At 43.4% G+C, this 12,754-nt stretch overlaps 1 protein-coding gene across 4 annotated transcripts in view; it reads left to right on the forward strand.

Moving 5' to 3' along the window:
• Positions 1-12,754, forward strand: part of Eml1 (EMAP like 1) — a 146,339-nt gene that overhangs the window by 95,013 nt on the left and 38,572 nt on the right. For 3 of the 4 annotated variants that reach the window (XM_090344821.1, XM_090344823.1, XM_090344820.1), the window contains exon 4: positions 9,699-9,830. In XM_090344821.1, coding sequence (XP_090200947.1) covers positions 9,699-9,830 — 132 coding nt within the window. Of the gene's footprint in view, positions 1-9,652; positions 9,831-12,754 lie in introns of all 4 variants that reach the window. The other variant, XM_090344822.1, reaches the window with a different exon arrangement.

A 12,754-nucleotide genomic window follows, 5' to 3' on the forward strand; every position in this document is an offset into this window, starting at 1 on the left:
GGTGTCAGCTACTAGATACTTTTGTGGATGGCAGCTGTAGAGTATGTACAGTTTGGGGTCAGTGAGATGAAGAAGTGGGCCACCTTGTAAAGGAGAGGGACTAGCTTAACTAGGCCTGAGGTGATGAGGTACAACTGGCTTTCCAGTAAATTATGTCAAGCCTAAAAACAGATGCTGAGGCTGAAGCTATATTAAACAGTTATAGCATCTTCAAAATGCGTAGTTTGTATAGCATGGACTGTCCTGGCCAAGTGAAGATTCCTGGGTTTCATCACATAGAGGTCCATGGATTTATTTTTTGTGATTTTTAAGAAAATGTGTCTCATGGTGCTTTTTAGATCTTTCAAAACACAATTCTTGGCCTCATTTTACAAGTGTTTATAATAATTAGAATCATTTGTATGTGTAGCCGACACAAAATGACCTTTTGGATTCTAACTGGCAGCAATAAACAAGACTTAACTTCTCTGGATGTAAAATAAGATTGACTTTTTTCTTTAAGATTCAGGCTTCCATCTGTTATTTTTATTGTGGTAAAAATGTATACCATTACATCCACCATCTTAACCATTTCAGAGTGTATGCAGTTTAGCAGTGTTAAATATATTCAAATTGTTGTTTAACAGATCTCTAGAACTTCTCATCTTGCAAAGCTGGAATGCTGTACTCATTAAACAACAATTCCCCTCCCCTTTCCTCTCTCCACAGCTCTTGGCAGACTCCTCTTCTTCCTGCTTTTTATGTTTTCTTTTTTCTGCTTTAGATAAATCACAGGAGAGGAATCCTGTGCTGTCTTCTCCAATGGTTCCTCAGCTTAGCATAATGTCCTTAAGATTCACCCATAGTGCAGTATATAATGATTCTTAAAGTCTACATAATATTATTCTGCACCCACATATATATGTATATATATATGTCACATTTTGTTTACCCCTTTCACTTTTTGTTTACCCCATTCACCTTTTGATGCACACTGAGTTACTTTTATATTTTGTCTACTGTGAACATAGTACAACGAACATACCATACAATTGCTAATTTGATGAGGTATTATTTCCTTGAAAGAAGTTGAATTCTGTCAAATGCTTTGTCTGTATCCCTTTAGACTGATGTTTGTTCTACTAATGTGGTGTACTGTATCATTAGATTTTCATAAGTTAGAGCCATCATTGCATTCCAAGTATAAATCTTAACTGGTCATGCTACACTTTTTAATCCACTGCCGAATTCAGTTTTATATTTTGTGGAGGATTTTTTCATCAATATTCATCAAGGATATTATTGATCTTTATTTTTCTTTTACTATTTTTCACTGGTTTTGGTATCAGGATAATACTGGCCTCATAGAATAAATTTGGGATTATTCCTTCTCTAATTCTTTAGAAGAGTTTGAGGAAGATTAGTATTAATTTTTCACCTAGTGTTTGATAAAATTTCTCAGTGAAGCTCTTGGGCTTTTCTTTGTTAGGATATTGTTGAAGCATCCATCTCTTTACTAACTATGACTCTGTTCCGTTCATATATATATATATATTTATCGTTCATATATATATATCGTTCATATATATATATATATATATATATATATTTGCCAGTTCTGGCTTGACCTCAGGGCCTAATCACTGTCCTTGGGCTTTCTCAAAGCTAGAGCTCTACCACTTGAACCACAGCACCACTTCTGGCTTTTTCTTTGTATGTGGTTCTGGGGAATCGAGCCCAGGGCTTCGTGCATTCTAGGTGAGCACGCTACCACTATGCCACGTTCCTGGCCTACTTTGGGCATTTTCTATGTATGTGGTACCAAGGGATCAAACACGGGTCTTCATGCATGCTAGGCAAGCACTTGACTACTAGACCAAACTCCCAGCCCTCTGTTCATATATTTTGATTCCTTTATGATTCAGTTCTGTTAGGGTGTATGTTTCTATGATTTTATACATTTCTTCCATGTTACCCAGTTTGTCGGCATATAATTTTTATAATTGTCTCTTACAATCTTGTTTTGTATTTCTGCGGCATCAATTGTAAAATGCCCGCTTTCAGTTCTAATTTTAATTGTTTAAGTCAGGTCTTCTTCCATTTCTTTTCTTTTTTGATGCTACTGGAGTTTGAGCTCAGAGCCTTGTACTTGTGAGGCAGGTGCTCTACTACTTGAACCACACTTCCAGCCCTCAGTTTTGTTGATCTTTAAAGCAATAGTTTTTAACTTTATCTAATTCCTTCTTTATGCTACCTCTTGTTTTCATGTGTTCTTTTGCTGGTTCCTTGAGGGATAAGGTTGGTGGTGGATTTGCCATCTTTTTTTTTTTTTTCCTCCAGTCCTGAGGCTTGAACTCAAGGCCTGGGCACTGTCCCTGAGCCTCTCTGTACTCACAGCTAGTGCTCTGTCACTTGAGCCACTGAACCACATCCTGCTTTTTCTGTGTATGTGGTTCTGAGGAATTGAACCCAGGGCTTCATGCATGCCAGGCAAGCACTGTACCACTCCCAGCCAGGCCATATATATATATTTTTTTATATATGTAAGCCTTTATACCATAAACTTCCTGCATGTTCCACTTAGGGGGCGGGCTCTCATTGTACCCTACAGATGTTGCTTATTGTGTTTTTGTTTTTATTCCTGCTTATGTCTCTAAAAATTCCTTCAAATTTTGTCTTTGACCATTGCTTTTTAAAGAATGAGTTGTAGCCGGGCATGGTAACTCACGCATGTAATCCTAGCTACTCAGGAGACTGAGATCTGAGGATCAAGGTTCAAAGCCAGCCCCTGTACAAAAGGACCTGAGATTCTTATCTCCAATTAACCTCTAGAAAATGGGAAGTGGGGCTTGGTTCAAAGGTAGGGCGGTAATCTTGAGCTGAAGAGCTCAGGGACAGCACCCAAGCAGAGATCAAGCCCCGTGACCCACAAAAAAAAAAAAAAATGAGTTGTTCAATTCAACAATGACTTTTAATGATACTTACTGATAGTAAATGGATAATGAAGGATTGAAATTTTTCTCTCCCTTTATTCTTGAAGACAATCAAATTTTTAATTCATATTTTAGAATTTTTATAAATATAAAATAAAATATACAATATTTTCTAATATAAATCTAGATTTTTCAGATCAAAAGGACAAAAATAGAAACAAAATATAAAATTTTTTTATATTTTTATAAATATAAAATAATAAAATATACAATATTTTATAATATAGATTTTTCAGATCAAAAGGACAAAAATAGAAACAAAATAATTCCCAGTTCCCCATTATCACTTGCTTCTTTATGGGAACATAATGGATTCTTCTTGTTCTCTCTCTCTTTTTTTTTTTTGTGTTGGTCGTGGGGCTTGAACTCTGGACTTGGGTGCTGTCCCTGAGCTCTTCAGCTCAAGGCTACCACCCTACCTCTTGAGCCACAGCGCCACTTCCGGTTTTCTAGTGGTTAACTGGAGATGAGAGTCTTAGGGTCCCCATGGCTGGAGAGTGGAAATGTGGGCTCTATCCAAATCTCTGTCGGCAGGGCCCTGCCCCTCTGTCTGTGCTAAAGTGCAGTGACCTCCAGGCCACTGGTGACCTACACATGAAGATGCTTAATGTGACCATTTGGAAGGTTCCCTCTTTATAGACTTCCTGTCTGTTACTGCTTGGGACCAGGAATGAGGATGACTCTGAGCTAAAGTATGTGGCAAGTGGCCAGTCTGAAAGAACTGTCCACTAGAAAGAGTTGCAGGGGCCAGGCTCCCAGGAGAATAAGCAGGCCTGAGTCAGAGCATTTCAGCCCAACATGAGGGATCCCGTGTTATCTCAGGAGTGTTGTCTTCGCTATATTGTTTTAAGAGAGGAAGAAAAAATTGTGCCTGGTAGCCATGTATTTATCTGTGTGTGCAAGTGTATGCATTTGAATGTGAATAGTAACTCTCCCTCAAGAAACATCCTAAGGCCTCTGTAGGCTTTCCTTTTAAATTTGGAGAAAAATTCATCAGCCTACCTGTTCCAACTATAGTCAGCACAAACCTGCCAACTTGAAGTGTGTGTTTTTCTTGACGGAGTGTCCAGGGCTATGGGTTGTGAGTGTAGTGTGTCTGCCAGCTTCCCTAGGCTTCTGTGGATGCAGGGCTGGAAGCAGCCACAGCCACAGCTGCCGAGATTGCATAGAGAAGTTCCTGTCAATCTCTCATTAGGAGAGAATTTTGACAGCAGAAAGAAGCACGCAGGGCCTTCTGAATATTAGGATTCAAACCGCTTCCAAGTCATTGCAAATATGTTTGCAATCATAATAGAAATTTTCTGTAATCAGAGTTCCAAATGAACAGAGTTGGGGCATCTGTGGTGTGTGCAGAGTGTATGTTTGTTTTCTTTTCTCTGGGGCTTTTCAGCCTGGTGCTTAAGAACAAAATGCCCATTGGACATAGTCCAGCGCCCAGCGGTTGTGCTTTGTCTTGCCAATTAAGTCTTCCTTTGGAATCTTTGGGGGAAAGCTTTGTTTCCATTAGTCAAAGGAAAAAAGGCAGAAAATCTAGGGAAGACACTGGGGGTCATACCTTGTTCTGTGGACCAGCAGCTGACAATAGAACCATCCCACTGGCTCAAGGAAGAAACAATTGCTCATTCTCTCTGCTCCTAAATAGAGCATTACAATGGCAGAAAGCTGTGATTGTAGAGATCAAAAGAATAAAAGTGGTACAGAAAGCATTATCTTAACAGTGTTCCATGCCCAGTGTGAGATACAATGGTAAAATAGCTATTGCTTTCACACTAACAGCCAACAGCTCTTTGGAAAAATAGTTCTGCTTGTTAGAAGTACAGCGTTTGTAACTGCTTGGGAGTCAATACAGATACATGCATGACTTGAGGAGAAAAACAAATTCTGATTTCAGTTGACTTGAAAAATATACTCCTAATATATTTATTTATTATTCTGATCCATTGCAATATAAATACTAGGTAGATTGTGATTTGAGTCTGTTCTCAGTAGCGAAATAGAGATGGGATATATCCTGTGGAGAACACTGATTGCTATCTTCCCTTATTAGAAGTCATAGGTAGTTGGCTTCAAAGGATGAAGGAAAAATCTTTTTCTTCTCTGAAAGATTCTATAAGATTGCCAGCCTGGGTCTGGGAATGTGGCCTAGTGGTAGAGTACTTGACTAGCATGCATGAAGCCCTGGGTTTAATTCCTTGGTACTGCGCACATAGAAAAACCTGGAAATGGTGTTATGGCTCAATTGGTAGAGCGCTAGCCTTGAGAAAGCCTAAGGACAGTGCCCAGGCCCTGAGTTAAGGTTCCAGGACTGGCAAAAAAAAACTTGCCAACCTTCCTGGGAGAGTACTTGAATTTTGCTCCTTGGCCACAAAGGTATGCTTTTTTGATAGTGATAGATATGAAATTTCTTTATTTAATTGTTGAAATATATTATCTAAGTCCATGAAAATTAAGTGTCTCAGGATTTGCAGGACAGAAAGCCAGGCTGGTCCTGGTCCTCTGTTGACCAGAACCCAATACTGGTGGGTGCCTCATAAAATTTGTTGAGTTAGTGGTTGTTGTAATATAGTGTTTGTCAGCCTGGTTGTTGCAAGTGAAATAATCAATACATCTCAGGCCATGCAGCAGAATTACCTGTCAATTTCTTATTCCAGTAGCAAAATTCTGGGATCTTTTTTGGAAAACCATTTCTTGACTCCAGATTACCTGATGAAAGAGGTAATTGTCACTTCTTCTGCTTAGTGCAATTATCTAATCATAAAAAGATTGTCACCAGTCTCCCTTGTAGACATTTTCATATGTCTGAAATGTAAATTGGCAAGACTTCCTGAATGCATATGTAATGAAATGTAAATAACCATTTCTTCCTCAGAATTTAGAAGGTTTGGGGATGGGTGTCAGGGATAGAGAACTGGGAAAGGAAGAAAAGATGAAGTCACGTGACTGTGCACCCACAACACTTGACCTGCCTTAGTGCTGAGAGATGTCCTATGTTTGTATGCCTGTCACTTCCCCAAAGTTGCATCCTGAGGGAACATGACATCTTTGCTATGCTAGGTGGCTTCCTGCAGTGAATCCCACAGCCCTGTTCTCTCCAGCTGCCCTCTGATGCACATGTCTTGTTTTCAAGCTTTTATTTTCTATCCTCCACTTGGGTCGTAGCAAATCCTCTTTAATTTGTAAGACCTCTGGGCTCTCAGAAGGAAACATCTTAACCTAGGAATAGCCTATAGTAAGATTGTCTGAAGTTTAACATTTTGATGCAAATATGGGGATGGCAGATGTCTTAAAAGGGCTGGCACGGATTATACTCAAGATGGTTTTCCACTTGGATATGTGCATCCTGTAATTTACTGAAGCTTAGCAAAATACGTTCCCACACTCTCCTAGTGGCACTGTATCTGTCCTGTTCTTATTCATTATGTATATTAAACAGGACTGTGAGTCTTCTCAGGGCAGGCTGACTGAAGATCAATACCACGGTGAGGGGCACTCAGGCGGGTTTTATAACCCCATGTGCTGTTTCCATCCTCTCCTCTTGTGGTAGACACTGGAGCTGAAAGGTCTTACCCCGGTCCTAGCAGGCAGCCCTGCTGAAGTGAGGTAACTATTCAGTATTCATTTGTAGAAGGCCTGTGGACCCTCGAAAGCCAGTGTCCCTCAGGGTTTCAGCAGTTGCTTAGCATTTCAGAGAGGTGGCTGATAGGGAGGGTGTGGAGTAGAGCCACCAGCCCAGCCCACTTGCCAAACTTCAAACTTGGTGCCTATCTATGAATCTGTTTCTGTGAACTGAGGATAGTGCTATTTTTGCAGAAGATGTACGAAATTTAAGTGAGATAATACATGTGAGATTCAGGGTACTAAGTATGCAGTCACTATTGTGATTTCTGCTGTTTCCATCAGATACCCTGTTACCCCTACCAGTACTGGTTTGAGTATTAGTCATCAGCAAGTTGGCTTGTGTTTGCCATGATTGACTAACCCTTAGGGTTTTCCTGCTCTAGGTGCTTTACAATTCTTCACATGGCTGTGAACTTGCCATGAACTCCCACAAGGTCACCACAGAGGTGACTCTTCTGGCTGCTTTCTACCACCGCAGTCTCCTGTGCCCTGTCAGCTGTTGGCACTGGGATGCTTCAGGGCCTGGGCTAGGTACTTGGCTGAGAATGAACTGGCTGAGCTATAGCAAGTGTATGACTTTCATCACTGGGAGATCTTGAGCTTCGGGCACAAAGAATGTTTAGTGGTTTAGATTGTAGTCCCAGATTTTAGAAATGTCATGTTGCTCTAAGATGTGTAATTTTCATGTCCCCAAATTGAACATTCTGAAAAAGCCTTGCTCTGACCTTTGGGTGTGTCCATACAGATTCTAGCTGGAGCATTCTGGTGCTGCAGATTCAAAGCTTGCTCAGTTGCCAGAAAAACTGGCAGAAATGTCTTAAAATACACAGTCATGTTCATTTTATTTACATTTGCCCACTCAGAGAATGAGGTGGTTTTTCAAAAGCCAGCATAATGGCATTTAAAAAAAAGAAGAAGAAAACAAGAAGTAATGACTTGAACAATTAGAAGCCATGGAGGCTTCGGAAGGGGTACACTGAGGAGGAAACGAGTCTCAGGAGGGTAAGGAAGAGGCAGGGGCCACCCGTGCCAGAGTCTCCTGGGATTAAATGAGATGGAGCTCATCTCTGCGGCAGGACCTGCCATGCTCCAGGTTCCTCCGCTCCTGTGTACTCCTCCATGAGAATTACTTCCTGGCCTTTCTTCCACGGAGAGTGTGTCCTGCCGTACCTGGCATGGTCCTGACCCTTCTTCTATGGGCTATGCTTAGGTGCTGTGCATACTCTGCCCTCTGCACGTTTTCCTGGCATCTCTGCTACATCCTACAACGAGGCAGCTTTTCAACACACATCTTAAAAGTTACAGTTTCGCTAGGGCAACTCTCATCCTCTTCTACTCTTCCATGTTGCCTCATCAGTGACTCAGTGACACCAGTCCCCACTGGCCAATGCTGGGACAGCCCTGTCCTGGGCCATTTCAGAAGTTGCAGACTGGTTTGTTCTGCTTACACTTCTGCTCTATATGTCCAGACAGACTTCCTTCCAGGATCCCATGTTTCCCCTCCCTGGATCCCTCCCCCTTCTTCCAGATCAGCAGTGTGACAGCAGAGAAATTCTTTAATTGCTTATCCATTTATCCCAGCCTTTCCTTTACTGAATCTCCATGAAGCATCTTTGAGCCTCTGCAAAAAAAAAAAAGAAAAAATATGTATATGAACATGATGAATGAGTTCTAAAGGGTGGGCTGTGAGGGAGACAAGTTACAGGGATACTCAAAATACAGTTTCATGCATCCCATGAAATCTGTTGACAAGGAAATGTACTGGCCACAGCCTTGGAGCTGGAGACTGAGGTTAGCTGTGAGCACAGCTAGGCTTGGCTGAGAGCCTTCTGCTGTCTCCTGGCTGTGTCCTTGTATGGACACAAAGTGAGAGGACTCTTGGGGACCCTTTTATGAGGGCACCAGCCACATGTGTAAGGCTCTACCCACCCACCTGAGCCACTCACCTCTGAAGGCACTACCTGCAAATACTGTAGCACGGGGGTTGGGGGGGGGCCCTAGGCTTTCAAGGACAGGGTTAGGTTCCAAGGACACAAACATTCTGTGTGTTTTGCACTCTTCACAGTTCCTCACCTCTTCTCATGTCTGTTGGCTTCCTGTGCATCCAGTCCCCTTTCCTAGATAGGTTCTTCTCTCTGAGCAGCCACAACATGTTTCCCCCCTTCATTTGCTTCCTCCAGGCCTCCACCACTCTTATCTCCCTGATTCAGCAGACCAAGTTGAGTGCTTATAAAAGCATTTTATAAATGGTGGACGGTTTCTGTCATTGCCTTGTACATCCAGCTTGTGTTTGTCCCACGTGTCCCTTTAGGCCGGAGGTCTCCCATAATGGCACTATTGGCATTTGAGTCTGAGCAAGTTGTTGTGATGGGGCTGTTGTGAGCATTGTGGGAGATTTGGCACATCCTTGGTCTCTGCCCACCCGGTGCCAGTAGGAGCCCTTTTCCCTGAGTGGAATAACCAGGAACACCTCCACACCATGCCAGATACCTCAAGGAGCAGCACCACCTTTGGATGAACACCATTTGTCTACACTGAGGCATCATGGGAGACAGGTCACTTTCTTTTAATTCCCTCCCATAGTATGTGAGAACCTGAGCGTTTATCCACTGTGGTTCTGTACTGGGCTTGCCACTCAGGCACAAAGACAGTAAGCAGAGGCATTGAGGCCAGGTGATGTTCTGAGAAGCTTTTCAGTCTCTTTAGTGAGGACTTTTAACTATCCACGTGTGTGTGTGTGTGTGTGTGTGTGTGTAGTGGTGGTGGTGCTAATGGGATTTTGAACTTAGGGTCTTACACTCACTAGGCAGGTGCTCCTCCACTTGAGCCATGCCTCCAGCCTTTTTTTTGCTGGAGTTATAGTCTTTGCTGCGATCGAATCTTGTGCTTTTGCCTGGACCAGCCTTACCATTATCCTATCTAGGCCTCCTGCACAGTTGTGATGGTGAGTGGGAGCTCCTGCCTAGCTCGTTGATTGGGATGGGGTCTCTGCCTCCTAAGGAGCTGGGTGGGATTACAGTGGGAGCCACTGCACCACCCCGTGTGCGTGTGTTTACATACAGTCCACGCCATAAGATATCAGGACCACTCACATCTCCCTCTCATCAGTATCAAGCGGACCAGCTCTTCTGAACGAGTATCTCCTGGGAGCCGGAGGGAGAACTCTGGAGACTCCAAAGGAAGCCGGAACCGCACGGGCTCTACCAGCAGTTCCTCCAGTGGCAAGAAGAACAGTGAGAGGTAAAGCACCCCCTTGGTGGGGGGCACTGCTTAGAGGTTTTCATATGGTGGTCTGTGGGGCTAGTCAGACTCTTATACACGGACAAGCTGGAGCTCTTGTATGAGCGCCAAGTCTTCTCCTAGGATGCTGTGGGTGAATGAATCAGTGGCCATTCCCACACTGTGTTGTCACACTCCAGGCGCACTGGTGTGGGCAGAACTGAGTGCACAGAACCTGAGAATGCCTGTGAGATCTCCAGTAACCCCCTACAACTACCCTGGAAGCACTCTTAGTGGGCTGTTTCCAGTTTGTCAGCAGCATTTACTGAGACAGAGTAGGTTGGAGGTGGTGGTTTTATAATCTATCAGTCTATCGTTAGTAATAAGCCAAACCCAGAAGCATGGACTATTTTTTTCCTTCTGGTTCTCTGACCTGTACTTACTCTTAACTTTGTAGTTTTTTTATGAGGCTAGTTTATAACAGATTTATGGTAAAAACCCATGAACACCTAACAATAACATTTTATTCATGAGGGCTGCTTTTGGCATTTGGCCAGCCTGTTTTAAGAATGGCCACAAGCCGGGGTCAGTTTTTCTGTGTATATCTGTGTTTTACTGTGTGTATCTGACTAACATGCACTGGGTTTTCACTTCTATAATTTTGGTCTCTGTGTTCAGCAAAGCCCAAGAAGGAATTTCAGTTCCAGAGGCTAGCCATGTTTTTTCTCCAGTATGCATGTAAGAGGAAAGCTTAGTCAGAGCAAAGCCAGCTCCAAACCACAGTCTGTCAGGGTTCCAAGTCTGTAGATGTGTCATCATTCATAGTCCTATAAAGGCCTCAGCGTTATTTTAGGTTTGTTCCTAAAGTGATCTTTGGTGGGGAAAAAAAAATGCAGATGCTCTTCCTTGTATGGAAGGTCAAGTCTGTAGCTAGCAGGCCATTCAGAACCACTGACGTGAGCACTGTCTTCTGATTGAGCCGATTAGTAGTGCTTATGGAAGATTAGGCCAACGGGTGATCACCTGGCCCCAAGGTGTGCACCTCTCTGGGGTGCAGTGGGATTCTCACAAGGCTCCAGAATTGGAGTGAGTGCAGAGCTGACCTACCATATCTAGCTAGATCTTGGCAGTTCCTATAAACTTGGCTCCTGCTTGGCACATCTGAGTCTTGTTAAACATTTCCAGGAAGAATCTGCATTGTGTAAACTCTAGATCTGTTTTATCTTCTAAATCCTATGGCTTTGGTTAATGTGCTGGGTAAATATTTCCATAATAGATAGTTACAAAGAGATTTTTGAAAAACACCACAGCAGGGAGTTTGGAAATGATGGACTTGGAAGGTTTATTAATCATTTTCTGAAAAATAATCCAGACAGCTGAAAGTGTCCACTCAAAGATTAATCCTTACGGGTTGGAGACATGGTGGTAGGGCACCTGCCAGTGTCAGATACCAAGTTCAGGATCTGGTCTTAGACAAAGCAGCCAAAATTAATCCTCTCTCACACGAGGACCAAGAATGGTAGAAGCCAGCATGTCTGGATCTGGCTGAGTGTCACTGGTCACCTGTGCCCCCTGTGGGCGACTGCTTATCTGTTGAACCCATGAGAAGAGCAGCGAGGAGCAGCTAGGGAGCCCAGGGAGGGAGGGTCAAGCTAGCCATCCACACACTTTCTGTCCTTTTCCTCCATTTTCCCTCTATCCCCAAGTGAGCAGCCCCAAACCTGGGCCTGCTGACCTCGCCCAAGAGGAGCTGGAGTCTTAGTAAGAAGGCCTGTTCCCCATCAAGCAGGGCAGAGAAAGATTAAGGACGGCCCATTTGAGCCTCTTAAACATGACTGTATGCAGTAGGTTCCAGACAGCCGGCTCCTCCCCATGTCCATCCACAGTGTACCTTCATCACTGCAGTGACTGTCTTTAGGTCTTGCTGGGCAACAAGGCCAGATGGAAAGGGCACTGAAAGATCTGAGTTGTGAACCAATTCCCACTTTCCTTCAAGCCTTGGGTGTTCCTCTGTGAATTCTGAGATGTTGTAGCTCAGTCCCGCAAGTCATCTGAATGAGCTCGTGGGAGAGCACCCTGCGTGCTCCCCCGGGGCACATGGTCATCGTTGCTTTGGTGGCTGTCAGGGAAAGGGAGGTGTGAAGAGCGCAGGCTTTCCACAGCTCTCTGCTGTGCTTTCCTCATGTGTACGCTAACCGTGTTTGGTGACATCTGAAGTAAAGCTTTTTAATCTACATGTTCAATTATATTTGTATAAGTGATAGTCTTATGATTATAGACCAGTTTTCACAAAATCTAGCCATAGTTAGGGGAAAATAAAGCATGATTCATCCTGTGATTCTCCTACCAACCAAGAGTATCCTGGGCCAATTCTCCCCACCACCAGGTCCTCCTGTCCCTCCCCCACCTCATCCCATCCTGTGGCTCCTGGAGGCCCTGGGCCTTCCTCAGGAGAGGGCATCAGAGGGCCCCAGTGTGCACCTGGCTCCGGCCTGCTGCAGGAAGACCACACATGCATGCAGCACTTTGAGTCACACCAGTGACAGCTCATTAGCAATGAGCTCACGTGTCCTGCATGGGTGCGGGGCTGCAGGGGCACCAGACACTTCTGCACAAAGTAGAAGAAGGTTCACTTTACACAAGAACAGTTTTTCCCCATATGTATTTCTGAACAAGAACAATGGAAGCAACAATCAAATCTATTTTGTATGCACTGTATGAATCATCTCATTAAATAGAAAGTGTTTTAATCATTCACATTTTCTAAGACACAGTCCTTTATTTTAAAATAATTACATTTTGCTTTCGTAGACATTATCATCTTCATGTATTCTCCATAGCTTATATTCTTCTTGCTTCTGTATTTCATTTGCTTTCAAAATAATCACAGGAGCCAGGCACCAGTGGTTTGTATCTGTAATTCTAGCTACCCAGTAGAAAAGCAT

This window comes from Megascapheus bottae, chromosome 14 (genome assembly GCF_031878675.1).
Source record: "Megascapheus bottae isolate mThoBot1 chromosome 14, mThoBot2.hap1, whole genome shotgun sequence".
NCBI classification, from domain to species: domain Eukaryota; kingdom Metazoa; phylum Chordata; class Mammalia; order Rodentia; family Geomyidae; genus Megascapheus; species Megascapheus bottae.